Raw genomic sequence first — 23,909 nt, forward strand, 5'->3', positions numbered from 1 at the left:
CAACTGTGTGCGCTTATTTAGCAGCTGTTAGAAAACAGGCAGTTAAAGTACTTTTGAGTTTTGACCATAGTCTCTCTAAGCAGTTAATGTATATCATACTGTGATAGGGGCATGGTTTATTTTTCTGGCTGAGACAGTTTATAGCTCAGCTTACCAAACCGGTCCTGGGGATTCCACAGCCAGTTGGATTTTTAGAATATCCACAAAGAATTATGCATGAAATACATTTGCATATCATGGGGACTCAGTATATGCAAATTTACATCATGCATAAAATCCTGCTGAGTGAGTGGTTATTTATTTGGAAAACCCTGGTTTGTAGGGACCAATTTGTCTCACTCTCTAAATAAAGCCTGACCACGTAAGTTAGTGCCTAAATCAAAACCATCTCCAGTTGTGTCATGAGTTACCTAACCTCCCTGTGGTCAGTAAAAGGTTTCTCTGGCCGAGATTTAATTATTTCTCCCTGCGGAGCAGATACATGTTAAGTTGAATTTTCAAGTTGCATTAATAAAAAACAGCATTTACGTGTTTACATAAATAGCATATACTTCTTTATATACATATAGTACAACATGAGTAAATCTACACGTGTGAAAAAAGGGATGGTCTAGGTGTTCCCAAGTGGAGGCCAACATTTATGTATGTTAGTCGCTATTTTATAAGAGATTTACTGTATGTGTAGATTTGGCAGCTTTATATTTACTCTCGTTCTTTATCTGGAGTAAGTGATAGTATAAGAAGTCTTAACAGTCAAATCATGACTAGGTCGTGGTCTGGGAGAAATGGGGGAAGCTGAGGCTGATCTTGATGAGTTGCAGATGGACTGGATTGGAAACTGAAAGACTAATTGATAACACTGGTAATTTTATTGCTGTGTGCATGTTAGAAAATCTGTTGACTATAAATCCCAATTTATAATAATTTTAATAATTGAGTCCACTAATATTTCTCAAATTTAAAACATTTTATTAACTACAAAACTATAACGAAATTAAATAACACTGTTATAAAAATATAACTTTACAATGACAACATACCAAAAAAAAATTATGTGTTTTAGCACCCAGTACTCAAGGATGTGGAGAGGAGAATGGCAACCCGAGAGGAGGATCCTGCTCTGGAGCAGAGGGCAGTGGCATCTCCTCCTCACGAGGCATCTCATGAGGAGGAGATACCTGTGCCCTCAGCTCCTGAAAGGCCTCCTCCATGGCTGACAGCCTCCTCTGCACATCCTTGACATCTGCCCTGATGCTGTTTACTCCCTGCAGGAGCTCCTTCAGCATGCCAAACTGCGCATGTGCAGTACATACGCAGCTTGGAGGAGATCCTGCAAGGAGTACAGCAGCAGTGCTGGTGCTGGTGCTGCTGGGCCCGGCTGTGGCTGCCTCCATCCTTTGGGCACTGGCAGTGGCACTGGTGGCTGTGGCTGCCTCTTCTTGCCCTGTAAAGAAATGTAAAAAATTCTACATAAGATATAGAACAGGGGTGGGCAGTTATGGTCCTCGAGGGCCACAAACCAGTATTGTACGCACCAGCAAGTTTACAATATTAAAATACATTCAACCCCTTAGTTTACTAAATTGTAGGGTTTTGGAAAAATGAGTTTATAGTCTACAACCTCGGAGAGGGAGAGTGGAGGGATATCATTCTAGATAATTAGAGATAATATTATATAAATATATAACATAACATACATCTATCCCACCCTATATAACTGACTGATCACAAACAATAATTTTGATTTTCTGCCTCAGACAGATACTAGACAAACTACTACTACTAGTACTACAACATACATACTGGCCCTGTGGGCCAAAATACAAGCCATTAAGCCCGTACACACGTGCTACATTAAAAAAAAATGTTTTTCAGTTCATTTTTTAACATGGCACTCTTCTACAGTTCTTCTTCCTCACTCATCCTCTTTCTCCCACTGCCTCCCTCCCCTCTCACAGTGACTAATACCCCCTTCCCTCAGTCTCACATTTATCCCCCATTCACATTTGCAGCATGTTGGTCAATGGTCAGGGCTCAATTATCTAATAATATAATACCTGGCCCACCAGTGACGGTTCGCTCCGTCCTCCTCTGCTGACAGCTACTGGGCCCAGGAAGCCCTGCCTCGTCCCTGCTGGTGTGTGGTTCTGTACGAAGACACAGATCAAATTTCACAGAACAACAGTTAAAATTTAAAAAAAAGGAATTGGAACTGACACAAACAATATTAAACACAAATTCCATTACAATTAATTGAATAATATTTGTGTACTTGTGGAGTATTCTCAAACAGCCTACCAGGCGAAGGACGCGCTAAAGTCAGGCGGACCTCCTCAAGCCAATCACCCTCGTGAAGTCTCAGATGCCGACCTGAGAATTAGAGGTAGAAAGGAAATAGAATAACATTAATTGATTAATAAATTAATTACAAACACAACATGCCCTGCTAGGTTATTTTTTTATGCAATATATAACATTTAGTAATAAAAAAAAAATTATCTATCTTTTAATGTGGCATTCAAAATTCCCAAATACAAATCACATCATTTCAAAATGATAAATAAATATAAATAAATATAATACACCACTAACATTATCTCTCACCTTTCTTCTTGAGATCTTCGATCTCACGCGGGTAAGAGGCTCTCCGGCAGAACTCCTCCTGGAGAGCCACCCAGGCTGCAGACTCCCTTTGAAGGTTAGGCCTGCTGCCTGAGGGGGTGTAGAGATGCTCCTCATCCAGGAGGAGTAGCCGGGCTAGGAGGTCCACATCTGCCTGTGTGAACCGTGGCTTCCGGGACCTAGCATCACGATCGGCCTTTGAGGAGGACGGTTGGGCTGACTCCCTATCATGATCCATCTACAATGAGAAAATAAAAAAGAAGATGAAAAAAAGTAAGTTCAGAAGCTCAGACTGGAAAGGCTTGAAGTATCCCACCCTTCACATCCCCCACTGCTGGTATATGGGAGAGAGAAGGGGAAGGGGAGGGGGTGGGGGGAGGTGAAGGGGCAAGCAGCCCCACTCCCTGTGAGGGATGGGAAGGGAGAGCCAGCCCCACTCCCTGGGAGGGATAGGAAGGGAGAGACAGCCCCTGAATGCAGGGGCTGTCTCTCCCTTCCCATCCCTCCCTCCCCCCCCCCACCACTCACCCACACACTATTCACTGGCTGGGACATGGGGGAGGGGAGGAGTCAGGGTCAGGCACTGTGTGCAGGAAGATCACAACACCCCTGGTGCCAGGGTTAGGGCACTGTGTGTGCAGGAAGATCACAACACCCCTGGTGCCAGGGTTAGGGCACTGGGTGCAGGAAGATCACAACACCCCTGGTGCCAGGGTTAGGGCACTGTGTGTGCAGGAAGATCACAACACCCCGGCCCTTGAAAATAAATCCCCCACCCTCCTGCCAGGGTTAGGGCACTGTGTGCAGGAAGATCACAACACCCCGACCCTTGAAAATAAATCCCCCACCCTCCTGCCAGGGTTAGGGCACTGTGTGCAGGAAGATCACAACACCCTGACCCTTGAAAATAAATCCCCCACCCTCCCGAACCCCCCCAAAGTGCCTTATATTACCTGGGGTCCAGTGGGGGGCAGGGCGGGGAAACCGGCACGCTAAAGCAAACCTAAAACACACCCCGACCCTTTAAAATAAATCCCCCACCCTCCTGCCAGGGTTAGGGAACTGTGTGCAGGAAGATCACAACACCCCGACCCTTGAAAATAAATCCCCCACCCTCCTGCCAGGGTTAGGGCACTGTGTGCAGGAAGATCACAACACCCCGACCCTTGAAAATAAATCCCCCACCCTCCTGACAGGGTTAGGGCACTGTGTGCAGGAAGATCACAACACCCCGACCCTTGAAAATAAATCCCCCACCCTCCTGACAGGGTTAGGGCACTGTGTGCAGGAAGATCACAACACCCCGACCCTTGAAAATAAATCCCCCACCCTCCTGCCAGGGTTAGGGCACTGTGTGCAGGAAGATCACAACACCCTGACCCTTGAAAATAAATCCCCCACCCTCCCGAACCCCCCCAAAGTGCCTTATATTACCTGGGGTCCAGTGGGGGGCAGGGCGGGGAAACCGGCACACTAAAGCAACCCTAAAACCCACCCCGACCCTTTAAAATAAATCCCCCACCCTCCTGCCAGGGTTAGGGCACTGTGTGCAGGAAGATCACAACACCCCGACCCTTGAAAATAAATCCCCCACCCTCCTGCCAGGGTTAGGGCACTGTGTGCAGGAAGATCACAACAACCTGACCCTTGAAAATAAATCCCCCACCCTCCCGAACCCCCCCAAAGTGCCTTATATTACCTGGGGTCCAGTGGGGGGCAGGGCGGGGAAACTGGCACGCTAAAGCAAACCTAAAACCCACCCCGACCCTTTAAAATAAATCCCCCACCCTCCTGCCAGGGTTAGGGAACTGTGTGCAGGAAGATCACAACACCCCGACCCTTGAAAATAAATCCCCCACCCTCCTGCCAGGGTTAGGGCACTGTGTGCAGGAAGATCACAACAACCTGACCCTTGAAAATAAATCCCCCACCCTCCCGAACCCCCCCAAAGTGCCTTATATTACCTGGGGTCCAGTGGGGGGGAGGGCGGGGAAACCGGCACGCTAAAGCAACCCTAAAACCCACCCTGCTATGGCCGGCGCCATTTTCCTTACGAAAAAACGATTCGCGACAGGAGATCGCTCCCAGACCCCCGCTGGACCCCCAGGGACTTTTGGCCACCTTGGGGGGGCCTCCTGACCCCCACAAGACTTGCCAAAAGCCCAGCGGGGGGTCCAGACATTCACCACCACCTAATAATAATGAATTATTAATTCAGTGATATAACAAATCATTTAAAAAAAATTGAGTAGGTTAATATAAGAGATGACTGTAGTAGATTGAATACAGATCTGATGTTTCTGCTCTCCTCACAGCAAAGAAAAGCAACACACAAGCAGAGAAGCCCTTCTTACAAAGCTGAGCTAGTGAGTTAAGTAAGAGGATAAGTAAACATACTGGTGCCAGTGTGGCTACTTAAAAAATACACTTACCAACAATCAATTACATATATTTGAACTGTGTACAGTTCCAGCCAGGACCACCTTTCTAAAATGCACAGTGATTGGCAAATTCAACATGTACTAGCATTTCAGGTGCCTGCTAACAAAAATAATAAACAAAGAAGTGCTGATCATCACATTACTTTTTTTGTCAAGCTTCCAACTGTTTCCATTTCACATCCCCCCAACCAATGCCATTACCTCAGTGGAACCTTGGTAACATCAATAGATAAGAGCACAGCCAGCCAATAGGAATACATATATTCATTGCTAAGTGACCTTTACTGACCTGGGAAGTGTGAACACTTTGTTTCATTTTCTGTTGCTGTTTGTGAGTTTCCAGTTCCATTTCCCATCCCCCCAACCATCACCTCAGTGGTAACCTTGGTAACATCAATAGATAAGAGGGCTGCCAGCCAATAGTAACACATATTCATTCCTAACTGACCTTCAGTGACCTGGAAAGTGTCTATTTGTATCATTTTGAGTTAGTGCGCACTAACTCGAGTTAGTGCGCACTAACGGGGAGTTAGTGCGCACTAACGGGGAGTTAGTGCGCACTAACTCGGGTTAGTGCGCACTAATCGGAAAAAACGATTTTTAACGATTTTTTAACTAAAAAATCGTGCCTAACACGATTTTCTTGCCCTGCCACACGATTTCTATCGTTAAGACGATATGGAAAACGATTCACATCCCTAATAAGTAGCGCCTTCTCAGGCTGCAGTCAGAGTACAGAGGGAGAGAAGAGAAAATTCTCCCATAAGTCCTCGACTGACAAGGATGGCTCACACCCCAAGAAACGGCACACTCAGCCTTTAGATTCATCAGATAGGCCTCCGGCACCAAAAGTCTTGCTTTCTCCTCAGAGTGCCATGATGCAGAAAAAGAACTAGTGCCAAAACATAAATTGCCTGGCGCACACGATGCACCTGGCCAGCTAAAAAGTGCAAAAAGTGCAGGCATGACAAGTGCTACACGATGCACAGAAAAAACACGGTGCATCACAACATGGTGTTTCCAACAGTGGCCAATCAAAATCACATGGTGCACATAAAGCACACAGTAAGTCTCCATGACGCAGGGAGACCTTGATGCAATGTCGCACAAAAAAGACACGATGCACGGCGCCCAGATAGTGCAGGGGTGCCGCATATGAATACAGCACCACACAAAACGGCACAGAAGTCATCGCAAGCATCCAAATCAGGAGACAAAAGGCATGGATCACAAACATGTCACATTGATCTTCCATCTCAGTCGAGTTCGTCCCAATCAAATAAGCATCAGCCAAACCCATCTCTAACAAAAGGACGTTAGCGGATATTTTACAGGCAGAATTACCTCTGGCCAGATTACCTACAAGCACCTATCAGGCCTTTAACCTGATGTTCTCCCTGCTACCCACTACTCCCAGATCAGTGCTTACCTCAAAATTATGGCAACAGGGTTTTCGCTTGCAGGCCCCGGAACCAATCAGATTGATTATTCCTATTGCTAGACCTCCAGGTTTGAATCTATATCAAATTTTAGTTCCTGAAGAATATGCTCTTCCACTATCGCCGGGGCAAAGATTGTAACAAGTAGTGGAACAGATCACAGATATTGTGAGAAGCTTTTTCTCCAATCTTATTTCCTCAAGTACCGCCTTCAACCTTTCCATCAGCATATCCAATTGTTCAGCCAGTTGAAAAGGCAATGCCAGGTGAATAAAACAGAAAATGTCATAATGCCTCTGTATCGCTCCATGGTGGAACCGCACCTTGAGTACTGTGTACAATTCTGGTCACCGCACTGGAGAAAGTACAGAGAAGGGCAACCAAATGATAAAGGGGATGGAATGGCTCAGCTATGAAGAAAGGCTAGAGAGGTTAGGGCTGTTCAGCTTGGAGAAGAGATCGCTGAGGAGGGATATGATAGAGGTCTTTAAAATCATGAGAGGTCTAGAACAGGTAAACGTGAATCAGTTATTTTACTCTTTCGGGTAATAGGACTAGGAGGCACTCCATGAAGTTCGCAAATAGCACATTTAAAACTAATTAGAGAAAGCTCTTTTTCACTCAACACACAATTAAGCTCTGGAATTTGTTGCCAGAGGATGTGGTTAGTGCAAGTAGTGTAGCTGGATTTAAAACATGTTTGGATAAGTTCTTGGAGGAGAAGGAGTCCATTAACTGCTATTAATAAAATTGACTTAGGGAATAGCTACTGTTATTACTGGCATCGGTAGCATGGGAATCTAAGTAGATTCTGATGCTACTGATGCCAACACTTATGGTACTTGCCAGGTACTTGCAGCCTGGATTGGCCAGGTACTTGTAGCCTGGATTGGCCACTGTTGGAAACAGGATGCAGGGCTTGATGGACCCTTGGTCTGATCCAGTATGGCAAGTTCTTATGTACCTCTCCATCTTATTCTTTCCTGCCACTCTCACCTCAGCCTGAAGATTTACCACCTCCTACTGGACCATCAGAGGAACATTCACCGCCTCATTCACCACTGCCATAATCACCATTGGAACATTCACCAGAAGAGTCCCCTAGCAGTTCCATAGAGATGCCATCATTTTCCCCTGAAGAACTGCCAGAGCACACATCTCCACTGGAGGACTTAACTTACTCCACTTTTGTTGAAAAGTTGGGAACTGCACTCAACCTAGAGGTGAGGAAAGAACGAGACCCACTTATGGAAGTCATGGGTCTGCTGAAAATATTGGACATACCAAGAAACCTACTCTATCTTCTTACTATGTACTCAACACAGTGTTGCAGAAATGGGAGACGCCTTTCTCAGGACCAGTAACAGCTAAGAAGATAGACTTAAAATTCCGCTTGAAAAAAATCCCCCAGATACAAAGTAATACAACTACCACACAATTCATCAGTGGTCAAATCAGCAATAAAGAAAGATGACTGCATTCAAACACACCACCAAGTGAAGCCCACAAATTACTAAATGATTTCGGCAAAAAAGACTTACAGGGCTCCATGCTCAAGGCAAGATTTTAAAATCGATTCTACATGGTAAGGATGGCCTACATTTGTCTGTGGCAGGAAAGAGGATGCTAAGTGAAAAATTCAGATCATACATTATCAGACATTAAAACTAAGAAGTGGAGGTGGCCAGTGAAATTGGAATGTCACTCCCAAGCAATACAGGAAGTGGGAAGATAAAGTAAATCAATCAGTTAAAACAAACAGAAAAGGTGACTAGGAAGAGCAGCTGGAAAGCTATGACCATAAATGCTCGTAATTTGAGCAATAAAATCCCAGACCTGCAAGCCCTAATGGTAGAGGTGGAATTGGACATTGTTGCTGTTACAGAGACATGGTTCACCGAGTCTTATGATTGGGATGCGGCCATCCTGGGCAGTAACTTAAGGACAGAGTGGACAGAAAAGGGGGAGTAGCAGCTCTTTATGCCAAAAACAATATCCAGACAACTGAATTGAAACTGGGGTAAAGAAGCATTATGGACCACCCTGATAAGAGAAAATGGTGCTTCCATTTTTACTGGTGCGATCTATAGGCCTCCAACCCAAACTGAAATCTGATTGAGGACATCCAAAAGTGTTGCTTGTTGGAGATTTTAATCTTCCGCACGTGAATTGGAGCATCCCTTCTGCAGAATCTACAAAACGTAGAGAAATAGTGGATGCCTTTCAAGGTGCTCTGCTCAAACAAATGGTAATGGAACCCACGAAGGAAGTTATGATCCTCAATCTAGTGTTCACTAATGGGGATAATGTATCTGTTGGTATGGTTCAGTATCACAAATAGGATACAGGGAAATCACAAAAGGCCCAAGTTTTGAATTTCACAAATACGGCCTTTGTCAAAATGGGGTTGTACCTCGAAGAACTGGAAAACTGGGAGAAAATGGGTGAGGTGGAACAGTGGGCCAAATTAAAAAGAGCTATTACAAAGGCAACAAATCTATATGTTAGGAAAGTAAAGAAGAGTAAGAGGAAAAAAACCGATCTGATTCTCTAAGGAGCTGGCTGAAAAAATTAAGGCAAAAAAGAACATTCAAGACATATAAAAGATCTCAAAAAAAGGAACCCAAGGAAGAATATCTGTTAAAAATGAGGGAGACGAAGAAAGAAATCAGGAAAGCTAAAAGTCAAGTAAAGAGAGAATTGTCAAAGAGGTAAAAAGGGGACACAAACATTTTTCAGATATATCAGAGAAAGAAGGAAGGTATAGTGAAATTGAAAGGAGATGAGTAGTGTGTGGAGAGAGATGAAGAAATGGCAGAAATATTAAACAAATACTTCAGTTCAGTGTTCACTAAAGAAAGACCCTGGAGAAAGAACCGTTGCTGGTTGAAAAGACTGTAGATGGAGATGGGGTAGATGAAACTCCGGTATGATTTGTATATTATACAAGAATGTCGGTATATAAAAATTAAAAATAAATAAAATTACAGAAGAGAATGTATGGGAAGAGCTAGGAAAACTGAAAGTGGACAAGGCCATGGGGCCAGATGAGGTTCATCGCAGAATACTGAGAGAGCTCAAAAATGTGCTGGTGGGTCCGCTGTATGACATGTTCAATGGATCCCTGGAAACAGGAGTGGTGCTGAGTGATTGGAGAAGAGTGGTGGTAGTCCCGTTTCACAAGAGTGGTAGGAAAGAGGGCGCTGAAAACTACAGACCGGTTAGCCTCACCTCAGTGGTAGGAAAATTAATGGGGAGACTGCTGAAGGAAAGGATAGTGAACTATCCACATTCAGGAGGATTGCTGGTCTCGAGGCAGCATGGATTCAGCAGGGGAAGGTCCTGTCAGACAAATCTAATTGATTTCTTTTATATTGGGCGACTAAAGAATTGGATTGAAGAAGAGTGCTCGATGTGATCTACTTGGATTTCAGTAAAGCTTTTGATACGGTCCTGCATAGGAGGCTTGTGAATAAAATGAGAAGCTTGGGAGTGAGTGCCAAGGTGGTGGCATGGATAACAAACTGGTTGATGGACAGAAGACAGCATGTAATGGTAAATGGAACCTATTCTGAAGAGAGAATAGTGTTAAGCTGAGTGCCACAAGGATCAGTGTTAGGACCAGTTCTATTCAATATCTTTGAGCGACATTGCAGAAGGGATAGAAGGTAGTTTGTCTATTTGCGGATGGTATTAAGATCTGCAACAGAGTGGGCACGCCGGAAGAGTAGAGAGAATGAGAGCTGATTTAAGGAAGCTTGAAAAGTGGTCATTGAATCCCAGTGGGCAACTGGGATTCAATGCCAAGAAGTGCAGAGTCATGCATCTGGGGTGCGGTAGTCCAAAAGAGCCGTATGTGATATGGGGGGGGGGGGGGGGGGGGCGGGGTGAAGGGCTGTTATGCACAGAATAAGAGAGGGACCTTGGGGTGATGATGTCTAGAGATCTGAAGACGGCAAAGCAGTGTGTGACAGGGCGATAGCTAAAGCCAGAAGAATGCTGGGCTGCATAGAGAGAGGAATAACCAGTAAGAAAAAGGAGGTGATACTCCCCTTGTACAGGTCCTTGGTGAGGTCTCACCTGGAGTACTGTGTTCAGTTCTGGATACCATATCTCAAAAGGGACAGAGACAGGATGGACATAGTCCAGAGAAGGGTGACCAAAATGGTGGAGGGTTATCCATCAAATGACTTATGAGGAGAGGTTGAAGGACCTAAATATGTTTACACTGGAAGAGAGAAGGTGCAGGGGAGATATAATACAGACCTTCAGATATCTAAAAGGTTTTAATGATGCACAATCAGCAAACCTTTTCTGTTGGAAATAAATCAGTAGAACTAGGGGTCATGTAATGAAACTCCAGGGAGGACGACTCAAAACCAATGTCAGGAAATCTTTCTTCACGGAGACGGTGGTGGATTCCTGGAAAGCCCTTCTGGAGGAGGTGGTGAAGACAAAAACAGTGAAAGATTTCAAAGGGGCATAGGATAAACACTGGATTCCCAAAGGCTAGAGGATGGAAATGAAGAAAAGAGTGCATGGGTAACTTGGTGGTGTGGCAGTTACTACCCTTAACCAATAAGCTTTCATACTATTGATGCAACTCAAACATTGCTCTCTCCTTCAACAGCAAGAGCTAATGGGGAATTGGACTCAGACAGAAACCAACAAGAGCCCTGACTTTGACAGTTTGGGAAACTGATAAGTATGGGGGTGACCTGTATGGCACATCAGATGCTACCATAAACTTTCTGGGCAGACTAGATGGACCATTTGGCCCTTTTCTGCCGTCACTTCTATGTTTTTATGAGTGGCATCATGGAATATAGCCATGAGAAATTCTGTGCTCTCCCTTGTTTAGGGGATCATTTATTTGGTGAGAAGTTGAGGGAAACACTAACTCAACTAAAAGAGCAGAATGTGGATATCCAATCACTTTCAACACAGAACGAGCCAAGAGGAAATAACCAACACTTCTTCCCTCTGTTTAATCGTCCATACTATCCTTGTAGATAATATTGGGCATACCAACCCTATCGTTTGCTGACCTACCAACAACTGTGACAGCACCAATTTGCTCAACAAAGGGGACGCCAACCCAATCAAAGGAACAGCAAGGATTTTAGCCAGTCCATCACCCCAGGTAGAATTCAGAACTTCCTATAGTCCTGGATAAAAATAACCATGGACCAATAAGTCCTGAAAATTATTTGTACTGTTATCTCAACTTCCAGCACCAACCGGACTTACCCCATCTAGAACTTCTGCCCACAAACCCTGAACATATAGCTCTCCTGCAGCAAGAAGTGAACAAATTATGCCAACAAAATGCTATAGAAGAGATACCACCCCAGGATTACAACAAGGATCTTTTACTTTCATTACTTCCTTATCCCCAAAAGGTGGAGATCTTTGCCCAATGTTTGATCTAAGAGCACTAAGCAAACATCTGTATTGAGAAAATTTCAAAATCACATTCCTGGTGTAACAGCCCAACAACTGGATGTGCTTCCTTGACCTCAAGCTGATATGCACACATACCGATCCACCCCTCCTGTTGGCACTACTTCTGTTTCAGAGTGGGATAAAATACACTACTAGTAATCACAAAATGTCTAGCAGTGGCTGTGGTACATATTCGTCATATTGGGAGCGCCTTTTTTTCTTACCTCAATGATTGGTTAATAATGGCTTCAGACGAAGACACATTATGTTCACACACAGAAGAAACAATTCACTGCCTAAAGGATTTTGGATTTCTCATCTACTATGAAACATTGATGCTCAAACAGATGCAACAACTCCGATACATAGCAGCACAAATAGTACCAATTCCTTCAACCACTATCAACATGAGTTCAAATACTCACACTGTGCCACAGGACATAAACTGGTGGTTACAAAGACACGTATTAGAAGAGGGTTGCCCCTTACTCCCACTTCCACACCAGCTGATCGTAATGACAAATGCTTCTACGCTAGGTGGGGTGCTCACCTTCTCCAGTACAAAATGCAAGGCCTTTGGAATCGTGAACAGCATTCTTACTCCATCAATCTACTGGAGTTCTAAGTCATGTGAAATGCTCTCAGGGCATTCGAACACCTCCTCCAGGAACAGCCTTGATGATCTACACAGAAAACAAAGTTGCCATGTTCTGTATCAAATAGGAGGGAAGGCCTGGAATGACCTTGCCATATCAGGACCCCGCCCACCGCACCCAAGGTGGCGACGTGGGACCCGTCTACATAAGGGGCGATAGTGTGCCTGAGACTCTTAAATGCTCTGGATCGCCGCGCCCAGTGCTGACCTCCAGCTTACGATCTACCTCCTCAGCAGGCTGCATCGTGATCCACGCCGCCCGGAACCAGCTACCTGCATGGTAGGCCCTGCCGCGATCTACGCCGCCCGGACCTGCCAGAAGGCCACGCCGCCTGGACCCACCTCCACGGTAGGCCCAACCGCGCCAGTCCTACAGGCCCTCGACCTACCTCCACGGTAGGCCTCGCTGCACCACAAGCCTCCTTGACCCGCTGGAGGAAAGGCCCGGAAGGACCTCGCCATATCAGCCCACCGCCTCTGACCCCACCCACCGACACACCCAAGGCGGCGACGTGGGACCCGTCTACATAAGGGGCGATAGCGCGCCTCTGGCGCCGCGTGCCTAAGGAGCACTACAAAGGGGCATGCCCTTTGGCATGCCGCTTAGCACGTCCCTTTAACTAGGCTGCGACACCTCCTAAATAAAGACTTATCTTAAGTCTAGTGAACTCCCTCAACTTGGATGCTAAACTGCCCAAACAGAACTCACTGCAGACTGAACCTGTGCCCCATCTCTACCACAAATAGACCGAACAAGACCCACGAACCTCCACTTGACAACGATCCCGACCAACTTACCCTCCACGACCTCCAACAACATCCAGACAGACAAAAGACACGCACAGAACATCACAGCTGGGAACCATAATACCAAAGGCTGACTAGGCCTTAATGCACCTTTATATTACCCTCCAAGACATCCAAAGATAAATCACCCAACACCTCCAATACGGCACAAGTCCCATCATCTCAAACACACCTCCCACACAAAACAACCTCATGACCCAGGAAAATAAAGAATACCACAACTAACTCAAAAATACATACAACGATGAACCTGACACCTAACACTAACCCCCATGAAAGACACAGACACCTGGTCAAGATCCTCTTTAACAAATCACTAAAAAGCATGATCTATCTCACGTTCTTCCTCAAACGCTCAAGCCCTCACAAAAAAATTCATGCTTTTATCAGACATTCAAGAGAAAAACGCCGACTTCATCGCAGTGACCGAAACCTGGTTTAAAAATACGGCCCATGTAATCACAAACCAAATAAACAACAACTCATATGATTTATTCTCAATTTCCAGGAAATGTCGCAGAGGAGGTGGTTTACTACTAATCATAAAAAAGCATTTCACCATGAAACTTATCCCACACACACTCCCATGGCAATATGAAATAGCCATCTTCGACTCAGACAATCTGCAAATATGCATAGTCTACTGCCCCTCTCAGACTTCTTGACAATGACATATTCCCCCCTCATTGAATTCTTCATAACAAACAGCCTCAAAAAAACCCACAATTATACTTGGAGATTTTAATCTCCATATGGACATCTCCCCACTATCCTAAACTTTCCAAACCCTGTTGGAAGTTCTCTCCACCCTCAGCTTCACTCAATATGTGACCAACCCAACCCACAAAGCTGGTCACACTCTGGACCTTATTTTCACAAACGACAATTTCTTCACAAACACAACAATATCCTACACACCAGTCCCATGATCTGACCACTTTCTCCTTCACTGCAAGACCCAAGCCAACATAAACAACAAGAACAAAACTAATAACACCTACACTTTCAAATACAGACCACCTTTCCAACCAGACCTTCTCCAACAAGAACTTGAAAAGCATTTGACAAACCTAGATCTCTCTAATATAAATAATGCCACCCAATCATGGCACCAAATTACAATGGAAATTGCCAATACTATAAACCCTGAAAGAACAAAACAGAAAACACAAACCCATGGTTCAACACCCAATTAAGAGACACCAAATCCACCTTAAGGAAGAAAGAAAAAGAATGGTGAAAAAATAAAGGTCCACTAACTCTGGAAAGATATCGCACTCAACTGGCAACATATAAAAAGCTGATAAACAAAACGAAACGAGATTACTATGGCAAAAAAATCCAAACTCCGCAAACAACTCAAAATCACTATTCAACATAGTAAACAACCTAATATCAGACAATAACAACAACCCCTCACCCCAAACCAAAAATCTAAGCCAAGAACTTGCCATTTTCTTCAAAAACAAAATCAGCAAAATAACAGGGAATATAAACAAATCCCCTTAGCAAAATGTGCAGCTAAACATCAAAGATATAACACCTTGGATCACATTCAACCCCATATCGACTACAGAAATGGAGACTATTAAAAACCCTAAATCTGGCCTGCCACGAACTCGACATAACGAGCCTTAAAGGAAATATCTCAAACTATTACTCCAACCATCACAGCAATTATAAATAAATCTCTAGAAGAAGGTGAACTACCAGACAAATTAAAAATTGCCACAATTAAACCCATAATAAAAAAAATACCCAAAAAAACCCACCTCATTCCAGATGACCTTAATTACCGCCCAATCTCAAACTTACCTCTCCTCGCCAAACTGACGGAAAAGGCAGCACTTAAACAACTCAATGATCATCTCGAAACAAACAATATCTTGCACCCCAGCCAACTCGGATTCAGAAAAAATCATAGCACAGAAACCTTACTCCTCAATTTATCAAACACAATAAAAAGAGGTTTTGACAATGGTCAAAGATACATCCTCATCCAACTTGACCTCTCCGCCGCCTTCAACACAGTCAAACATAAAAGCCTAATCTCCAGACTAGCCGAAATCGGGCTATCTGGTAAAACTCTAGACTGGTTTACCTCTTTCCTTAAAAACAGATATTTCAAAGTAAACATCAACAACCACTCCTCAGATGCCATACCACTAGAAACCGGAGTCCCCCAGGGATCTGCACTTTCAGCCACTTTGTTTAATATATATCTCCTGCCTCTTTGCCAGTTACTCACGAGTCTCGGCGTCACATATTTCATGTACGCCGACGATATCCAACTAATCATACCTGTAACAAACACCCTCGAAAGCGCAATGAACCTCTCGGCCACATACCTCAATACTATAAAAAACATGCTAAACCACATGAAGCTCTGCCTTAATATGGAAAAAACTGAATGTATACTGCTTGAAAGAAAAAACTCCGGAGGTCACCAGAACCATGCCATCGAAATTAAGAACACACTCATCAAATTAAAAGAAAATGTGAAAGATCTAGGAATATGGATTGACCCAGAGCTGAATTTCAAAAAACACATTGCAATGAAAATCAAAGAAGGTTTCCACGAATTACTAATTCTCAAACACCTAAAACCACTCCTGAATCACCCTGAATTCAGAACCATTCTCCAATCACTAATTTTTACAAGCTTTGATTATTGCAACTCACTCCTGATAGGCCTACCCAAAACAACCATCCGACCACTCCAAATACTACAGAATGCCACAGCCAGAATCCTCACCGGCCGCAAAAAAACTGGCCACATCACCCCTGTGCTAAAAGGATTACACCGGCCACCTGTAGAAAAAAGAATCGAAAACAAAACTCTAATCATTTTCCACAATGCAATACACAACAGTGAAAGCACATGCCTAAACACCATTATACAACGGCACAATTCTCAACGCAACACTAGATCAACAAACAAAGCACAGCTGGACATCCCATCAGTCACAACCGCCAAACTCACTACAGTAAGAAACTGAGCTATATCAATAGCAGGACCTTGCCTCTGGAACTCCCTACTGGAAAACCTAAGATTACAGAATAACACAAAAATATTTAGAAAACTGTTCAAAACCTGGTGCTTCAGACAAGCCTACAAAGAAGGGATAGCCTAATTGATTACCCTGCCACACCCAAGAATCTCAATTCCCGCTTAGCACCTTAGTAATAACCACTTCAATCACCACCTCAATCAACACCTAGATTGTATACCTGCATCATACTCAGCTGAGCCTCTACGCCCAATTGATGTCACACCATTGTAAATTATAAAAATCACGAGATATCACCACTCGATGAAATCACTAATGCTAGATGACATAAATACCATGACAATACTAGACTGCATTAACATACACAGTTTGACAATTCATTTGTCTATAGTTTTAACACCTCCCTGTTGTGTCCATCTGTGCCCGACGCCCTCTCTCCGCCCTCCTTACCTCTCTGGCACCTCCCTCTTCATTCACGGGAAGATCGGCTGCCGCGGCATTCTCCTGCCACTTGTCCTCTGGCATTCCCGGACCGGCTCAATGCTGCAACCGCCATGTTTCCTGGAGGCCTAGGGGCGCGTGGGCGGCATGGCCCCAATTGAAGTACCGGCATTGGCATGAACCTCGGGGGCATCCCCCGAAGATGACATCACCCGCGACTGCCCAAAAAACTGCTTTTCTGTACACCCTCCGACTTAATATCATAGTGATATTAAGTCAAGGTCCCAAAAGTAAAAAAAAAAATTAAAAATTAAAATCTGCCCACAGCCCGTGGGTCGGAAGACAGACGCTCAATTTAGCCGGCGTCCGTTTTCCGAACCCGTGGCTGTCAGTGGGCTCGAGAACAGATGCTGGAAAAATTGAGTGTCGGTTGTCAAACCAATGCGCACAGGAGAGCGGGTGCTCGCCTGTGACTTTTACTGAATCGGCTTGTTTGAGAGCTAGCTTCATGTCTTGCTGCCAGATGACATCACCCAATTGAGCATGGCTAATTCATCCTGCTATCTACGGGGAAAACTGTTTACGGTAAGCAAAACTTGCTCATCTGAACTGATGCTGACTTCTGTTTGGTGTTTTTTGAATTTGGTTCACCCATCCCCGTTTTTAATGCCTATTTTCTTCAGCCTTTGCTGATGGCTTCATCACCCCCGTCCTATCTAAACACCTGATTCACACAGAAGGGCCACTAGCTGAGATTTTGTAAACTCAGCAAGAGTAATTTTCACAGGCTTCTGGAGGATCCAGGGCTTGGACACATTGTATGCTCCTTTATCGCTTGCTTTTTTCCTTACCCCGTGGAAGGTTTATGCTTACATTCAGAAAACTTTATTGGTATGACAATTTGGACATGTGTTAAAATAATACACAAAAGTGGTTAAAAAAGATAAAGGAAAGCAAAAAAATACATAATAGTAATTTCTCTATATAATAAAAAAAAAAAAAATTAGGTGCTTGGAGTAATCATTGCGTCACTCATGCATGACCTAATGACCTCACCCGAAGCAGAAGGAGTGACTGCAGGCAGCGAAGGAAGAGCATAGACATCCAAATCATGGGGCCAGTGAGTGCAGTGGCAGCACTGGCAACGGAAATACTGGTGTGATTTCCTGGGCCCAGGCTGGTGGGGTTTCCTGGGCCCCACCAGCACAAAAGAAAAACAGAGGGCACTGGCAGCAGAATTTGCAGATGACTTCTACAATGTTCCCTCCAAGGATTGGGTTGCTGAGAGCAAACATTTTTGGTTTCATTACCCTGTGAGCACTACTTTCTTTGATGCAAAAAGCCTATCAATTTTATGCTCACAGCAACGCAATTCTTAGAGGGAACATTGGTAGCATCATGCACACAAATGTTTTCACATATTTACACACACTAACACACTTACATATTCACTCTCATTCCTCTCATTCTCTCCCCAGACTCTCATGCACATTCGCTCAATTCTCCTCTTTCACGCACACACACCCACACTCCCCTTCACTGCCAAACACTTTGAGAAGTAACAAACCCCTGCAAAAAAGACACCTAAAACTTTGCTATAGCATACCATATCAGCACTATCTCAGGACTCAAACAGCAGCTTTATGGCAGCAATGCAATTATTATACTATGCCCTAAAACACTAATACACTATCTACTGGGGTTAACAGAAGAAGTTATACTGTTAAAAAGCCCTAGAGAAAAAGCTCATGGCTGGAGAAATAGCGAACATTGACTCTTACCTAATACAGAATAAGGGACTACAAATTAGAAACAAACATGCAGACAAAAATAAAATGGAAAACCCGAGAAAGCAGACTCAGAACAGTGGAATACTGAAAAAAAGAACAAAATACAAATATGTACTGCACATTCGCAAAAATAACATATGCCAATCACTAAAAATTCAAAATAAATATTTTCTTTTCCTAATTCTTTATCCAGGGTCTTTTTTTTTTTGTTTCTTCTTTCTCCACCTGTCTTCCTTTTTTCCCTTAAACACACTGTCTTGCATTCTCACACACTGTCTCTCACATAAGCACACTGCTTTCACTTTTACATATTGTTTCTCTCACATGCTCTCACACACACAGGCTCTTACTTTCGTTTGCTCTCTCGCACAAATACTTTCACTCACATATACACACGGGTTCTCAACTCACTCACACACACACTGTACAGGGCCTCAGCTTGCCTCTTGCCTCTGGGCCTCCTCTACTTCATGCATGCTAACACACACACGCTCCCTCTCTCTCTCATTCACACATGATCCCTCACACATACTCTTACACATGTTCCCTCTTATACACACATGCTGTCTCATACGGTCCCTTTCACACACATGCTTACACATATGCCCTCACACACATGCTCCATTTCTCTCATACACACATACTCCCTCTTAAACCTACTCAGACATATGTGCTACTTCTCTCATATACACATGCTCTCATAATGCTCTCTCTTGCAGACATGCTTCCTCTCTCATACACAAGTTCCCTCTCGTGCCATGCTTTCTCTCACTCACCTGCCCTTCTACACACATGCTCACACACAATTTCCTCTTACTCCGACCACGTGCTCACACACACGCTCCCTCCCTCTCATACACACATGCACCCTCTCTCATGTACAAATGCTCTCACATGCTTCTTCTGATACATGTATGCCCTCACACACATGGTCCCTCTCTCTCATGCACACACACACACACACACTTTCCCTCTCTCTCTCTCTGGCCTCTTCCTCTTTTTTTTTTTTCCCTGTAGTCTTTAGGGGGCGAAGGTGTCCTGTGGCTGCCTCTTTCTCCTCACTTAAGCTGTTGGTGGTGGTATCCCAACAGCCTCCTTCAGTCTTTGGATTATTTATTTATTTAGCATTTTTTTATACCGGGATTCATGTAAATTTTACATATCGTCTCGGTTTACATTGTAACTGAAAAACAGGCATGTGAATTGCAATTACAAAGAACAAGGCATAAAACTTGGATCAGGATACATGGGGAAAAACTTGGAACATAATTAAAAGGGGGGGAGAACAAACGCATATTAATATTAAAAGGCGCATAATTTAATTTGGATGCCAGCAGAATGGGATGGGCTAGCGGCCTGTCTGTCCTCTTCTTTTGCAATGCAGGCTTTATCTTCTCTCTCAGCTCACTTTCCACGGACCCCCTGTTATATCCTAGTGGTCCGCAGACTACAGATTGGAAACCACTGCCGTAACCTTTGTTATAAGAAGAAACAGACCTGGTCTTGACCCAGGGGCTGTCCTGTTGGAGGGCTTATGCTTTGTCCATGAGCCACAAGGTAGGTATTTGCCTTTGTAGCCAAGCAAGTGGAGAAGGCTGCATACTTGATTCCAGCCCAGACTTGTGACTCCACTCTGAGGACACAAATTGAACCTGAGGGGTTATAAGGAATCACTAGGGCAATCCCAGAGTTCTTGGCAGTTTGAGGGCTGTGAGCCATGCTGTAGATCCTGGGTCCAGACGATCTGTAATCTTTATCTGAAACTGAATAACTGTGACTTGGACAGTAATCTTGCCTGGACCTGAATACATGAGTTAACTGGACTGTTCTAACCCAGATTGGACTGTGAGCACTGTGAATGTGTTTATATACTATATTCAAGTTAATGAAGATAGAGAACTAGTTACTTCTTTGTTATGAATAAACCTTTTATTGAATGAGAAAATGCCTGTGTTTCATATCCTAAGAACATAAAAAATTGCCATGCTGGGTCAGACCAAGGGTCCATCAAGCCCAGCATCCTGTTTCCAACAGAGGCCAAACCAGGCCACAAGAACCTAGCAATTACCCAAACACCAAGAAGATCTCATGCTACTGATCTAAGTTTTCACTATCCTGTGGCTAGCAACCTGACAGTTTTGCCTTGGAGCGGCATCTTGTACTTTGCCAAGCCCCACCTGATACCAGTTGGTCTCTAGCTTTCCCCTCACTTCTTTGCAGCTAAGATTCCTTTGTGCCTGTTTTCTTGAATTCTGCTACCGTTTGCTCCTCCACCCTACATGGGAGGCCAATCCTTGCATCCACCATCTTTTCACTGAAGAAATATTTTGTGACATCCTGCGTCACGCACACCTCTGCTCTAACATTTGCTCTGTTTTTAGGTGAAGTGATGTCTGTGGGGCGGAACTTTGAGGAAGCTTTCCAGAAGGCACTGAGGATGGTGGATGAAAATTGCGTAGGATTTGACCACACAGTGAAGCCAGCTTCCGACATGGTAAGTAGAGAACTTTGCCAAGCATACAGAAGTGAATGTTGTTGCATTTCCTTGTCTTTCACCATGGAGACTTCTAATTTTTTATTGTGGCCTGAGATATTTCTTGGGCCTCAGGGTCATAATCTTCTTTGTCAGTTTGTAGTCTTGGAGAAAGAGGTATACTTCTGAGCTGTTTTTTTCTCGTGATTTTTGCTGTTGATAAAATGTACCAAGTTTGTCTGCACTGAAAACTTAGATCATCTCCTCTTTATCTAGTGAACCTGATGCAATGCAAGCGTCAGCAGGGCATGCTGCTTTCACATGGCCTGTGTGCTCTAAAAATTAGTTTGTGGACTGAGTCTGTCCATGGCTTTGTTATTGGTTTAAGTGATGTTTATCCCTGGCATATCTTAATATAAACTATCTAAGCATTAAACTTTCCTAAAACAATATGCCGCCACATGTGCAATGAGGAGGGAGAGGGATCAGAAGGCTTAGGCCCAGTCACATTGGAACTGCAATCTGTGGTGGGTCTCAGGCTATTTTTCCTGATGGCAACTTTTCTCCCATGGTGGCCATTTTAAAAGTGGTTGAAATGAGATCCCCAGTCTTAACCCCTGCTACCTCAGAAGAGCTGCACATCTGTACTGGGACCTATCCATTGGGAGACTCTCATTTTACCTCCTTGCCTACTGTTCCCTCCCTCCTTCTCTTCCCTCCCCCCTCACCCCCAAATTTGTTCTTTTATTACGCCAGGCCTTCTGTATGAAGCAGAGCGCTGGTGGGGTGTTTATTCTCCTGCCGGATCTTCTTTGGGACATGTGAACCCAGTACTGGTGAGAGTCCTCCCAGTAGAATGTGGATTGGGAAGGGGGAGGAAGAAGGATCCTCTTGCTCAGGCACATCACTGCTGTCCCTGAACGAGAAGCAGTGAGGTGATTTGCGGGGAGATCCCTGGAAAGGGTGAGAGTTCTTCTCAGGAAAAAGAGGAATTTATATTGCTACACCTATTTAGAAGGGAAGAGTTGCCTTTCAGGATCATCATTAATGCTTTGGGAGTCATGGGTATCACAGAGAAACAGACTGAGATGAACAAAGTAGGCATGAAGAAGCCTGCATGAGTCTTTCCCACGCATCAAGTGATGAGAGAATTGATTGCAACAGAATGGAATTCTGTGGAAGCAAAATTGAGTCTCGGGAAAGCAATGGGCAAATCTGTCCTCCTCTTTAAGTGGAAGAGAAGGAGAAGCTGAAGGTTCTGTGAGTAGAGGGGCTTGTGTGTGGGATCATCAGGGAAACTGGTGGAATGAAGTATAGACCTGAAGGATGCCCAGGATCGTAAGGTCGAATCACTATTCGAGCAATCCTTTGAGGTCTTTGGTCTCTGTCTGTAGGCCACTGTCAGCAATGTCTCTGTCTATGTTGGACTGTGCAGCTAAAAGTGGCTTGTATGGACTTGGAGTAGGCAGCGCATCTTGATGTAGGCATGAGGTTCTTTACGGATACTTCTTATGACTTGGTCCAGGTGTGAGAAGAACATAGCTACGGTAGTGGCTGCGTGCTGTCTGCTCTGGCTAATGAACAGATTCAACCTCTAAGGCATGTCTCAACAAACTTACATTTAAGGGCAAGCTCCTTTTAGGGGAGGACTTGGAAAAGATGGTCAAAGACTTGGGAGAATTTAAATTGCTAGACTTCTGAAAGATAGAGCTTAAGGGTTCTTTCTCTGTTTTTCTAGCTAGGACCTGCTTCAGGGAATCGAGATGCTGTCATCTCAGGACAACTTCTTTGTTGCAGCTAAGCTGGCCAATTCATAGATTTCATTCTTTTTGAGGAGTCAGAATGGCAGGAAGATTGAGATTACTAGTGGGGCCAGCAGTGCCTGCAGCTCCCAATGAAAGTTTGAGGACCCTATTGCTGAAGGTTCGGCAATCGACTCCCTGAAACTTTGTTTTACTGAAAATGAGTCCTAATCACTTTGAACCTGGATGTCATAAAAAATGATCAAGCCTTGGAATGTTCCCATCCTATTTAAAACCTACTTAAAACCGCTCTCTCTTCTCTGAAGAGAGAGCGGTTTTAAGTGGTGTACCGCAAGGATCGGTGTTGGGACCGGTCCTGTTCAATATCTTTGTGAGCGACATTGCGGACGAGATAGAAGGTAAGGTTTGTCTTTTTGCGGATGACACTAAGATCTGCAACAGAGTGGACACGCCGGAAGGAGTGGAGAGAATGAGACGGGATCTAAGGAAACTGGAAGAGTGGTCGAAGATATGGCAGCTGAGATTCAATGCCAAGAAGTGCAAAGTCATGCATATGGGGAGTGGAAATCCGAATGAACTGTATTCGATGGGGGGGGGGGAAAGGCTGATGTGCACGGAGCAGGAGAGGGACCTTGGGGTGATGGTGTCTAATGATCTGAAGTCGGCGAAACAATGCGACAAGGCGATAGCTAAAGCCAGAAGAATGCTGGGCTGCATAGAGAGAGGAATATCGAGTAAGAAAAGGGAAGTGATTATTCCCTTGTACAGGTCCTTGGTGAGGCCTCACCTGGAGTACTGTGTTCAGTTCTGGAGACCGTACCTTCAAAAAGACAAAGACAAGATGGAGGCGGTACAGAGAAGGGCGACCAGGAAGGTGGAGGATCTTCATCGGATGACGTACGAGGAGAGATTGAAGAATCTAAATATGTACACCCTGGAGGAAAGGAGGAGCAGAGGTGATATGATACAGACTTTCAGATACTTGAAAGGTGTTAATGATCAAAAGACAACGACAAACCTTT

At 44.3% G+C, this 23,909-nt stretch overlaps 1 protein-coding gene across 1 annotated transcript in view; it reads left to right on the forward strand.

Annotated features, from left to right (window-relative positions):
* Window positions 1-23,909, forward strand: part of CAD (carbamoyl-phosphate synthetase 2, aspartate transcarbamylase, and dihydroorotase) — a 363,344-nt gene that overhangs the window by 102,435 nt on the left and 237,000 nt on the right. The window contains 1 exon segment of the mRNA XM_029596327.1: window positions 21,033-21,145. Within this exon segment, the coding sequence (XP_029452187.1) occupies window positions 21,033-21,145 (113 nt within the window).

Source organism: Rhinatrema bivittatum, chromosome 3, assembly GCF_901001135.1.
Source record: "Rhinatrema bivittatum chromosome 3, aRhiBiv1.1, whole genome shotgun sequence".
NCBI lineage: Eukaryota > Metazoa > Chordata > Amphibia > Gymnophiona > Rhinatrematidae > Rhinatrema > Rhinatrema bivittatum.